Here is a 541-nt window from a genome sequence, read left to right on the forward strand (position 1 = left end):
ATTGAGGGTCTCATAAGGAATAATATTCAACAGTATAAGATTGACATGGCTGATGAGGTCATTAATGCTGGGCGTTTTGACCAAAGGACGACTCATGAAGAGCGACGAATGACATTGGAGACTTTGTTGCACGACGAAGAGAGATATCAAGAAACTGTCCATGATGTGCCTTCTCTGCATGAGGTGAACAGGATGATTGCCAGGAGCGAGGAGGAAGTTGAGTTATTTGATCAGATGGATGAAGAATTTGACTGGACGGAGGAGATGACTAATCATGAGCAGGTGCCTAAATGGCTTCGAGCTAGTACCAAAGAGGTGAATGCTGCTGTTTCTGATTTGTCCAAAAAACCGTCAAAGAACATGTTGTCTAGCAGTAATCTGATTGTGCAACCTAGTGGACCGGGAGGTGAGAGAAAAAGGGGGCGGCCCAAGAGCAAAAAGATTAACTACAAGGAAATTGAAGATGACATTGCAGGTTACTCTGAGGAAAGCTCTGAGGAAAGGAACATTGATTCTGGGAATGAAGAAGAGGGAGACATTC

At 44.0% G+C, this 541-nt stretch overlaps 1 protein-coding gene across 1 annotated transcript; it reads left to right on the forward strand.

The window, feature by feature from the left end:
- Window positions 1-3: 3 nt before the first annotated feature.
- LOC109131826 (ATP-dependent helicase BRM-like) lies at window positions 4-537 on the forward strand (the record flags this gene model as incomplete). The annotated part of the gene is made up of 1 exon (XM_019243006.1): window positions 4-537. A coding segment is annotated over one exon (534 nt), but the record flags the coding sequence as incomplete, so codon positions are not given.
- Window positions 538-541: the final 4 nt, after the last annotated feature.

Source organism: Camelina sativa, unplaced genomic scaffold, assembly GCF_000633955.1.
Source record: "Camelina sativa cultivar DH55 unplaced genomic scaffold, Cs unpScaffold05811, whole genome shotgun sequence".
Taxonomy (NCBI): Eukaryota; Viridiplantae; Streptophyta; class Magnoliopsida; order Brassicales; family Brassicaceae; genus Camelina; species Camelina sativa.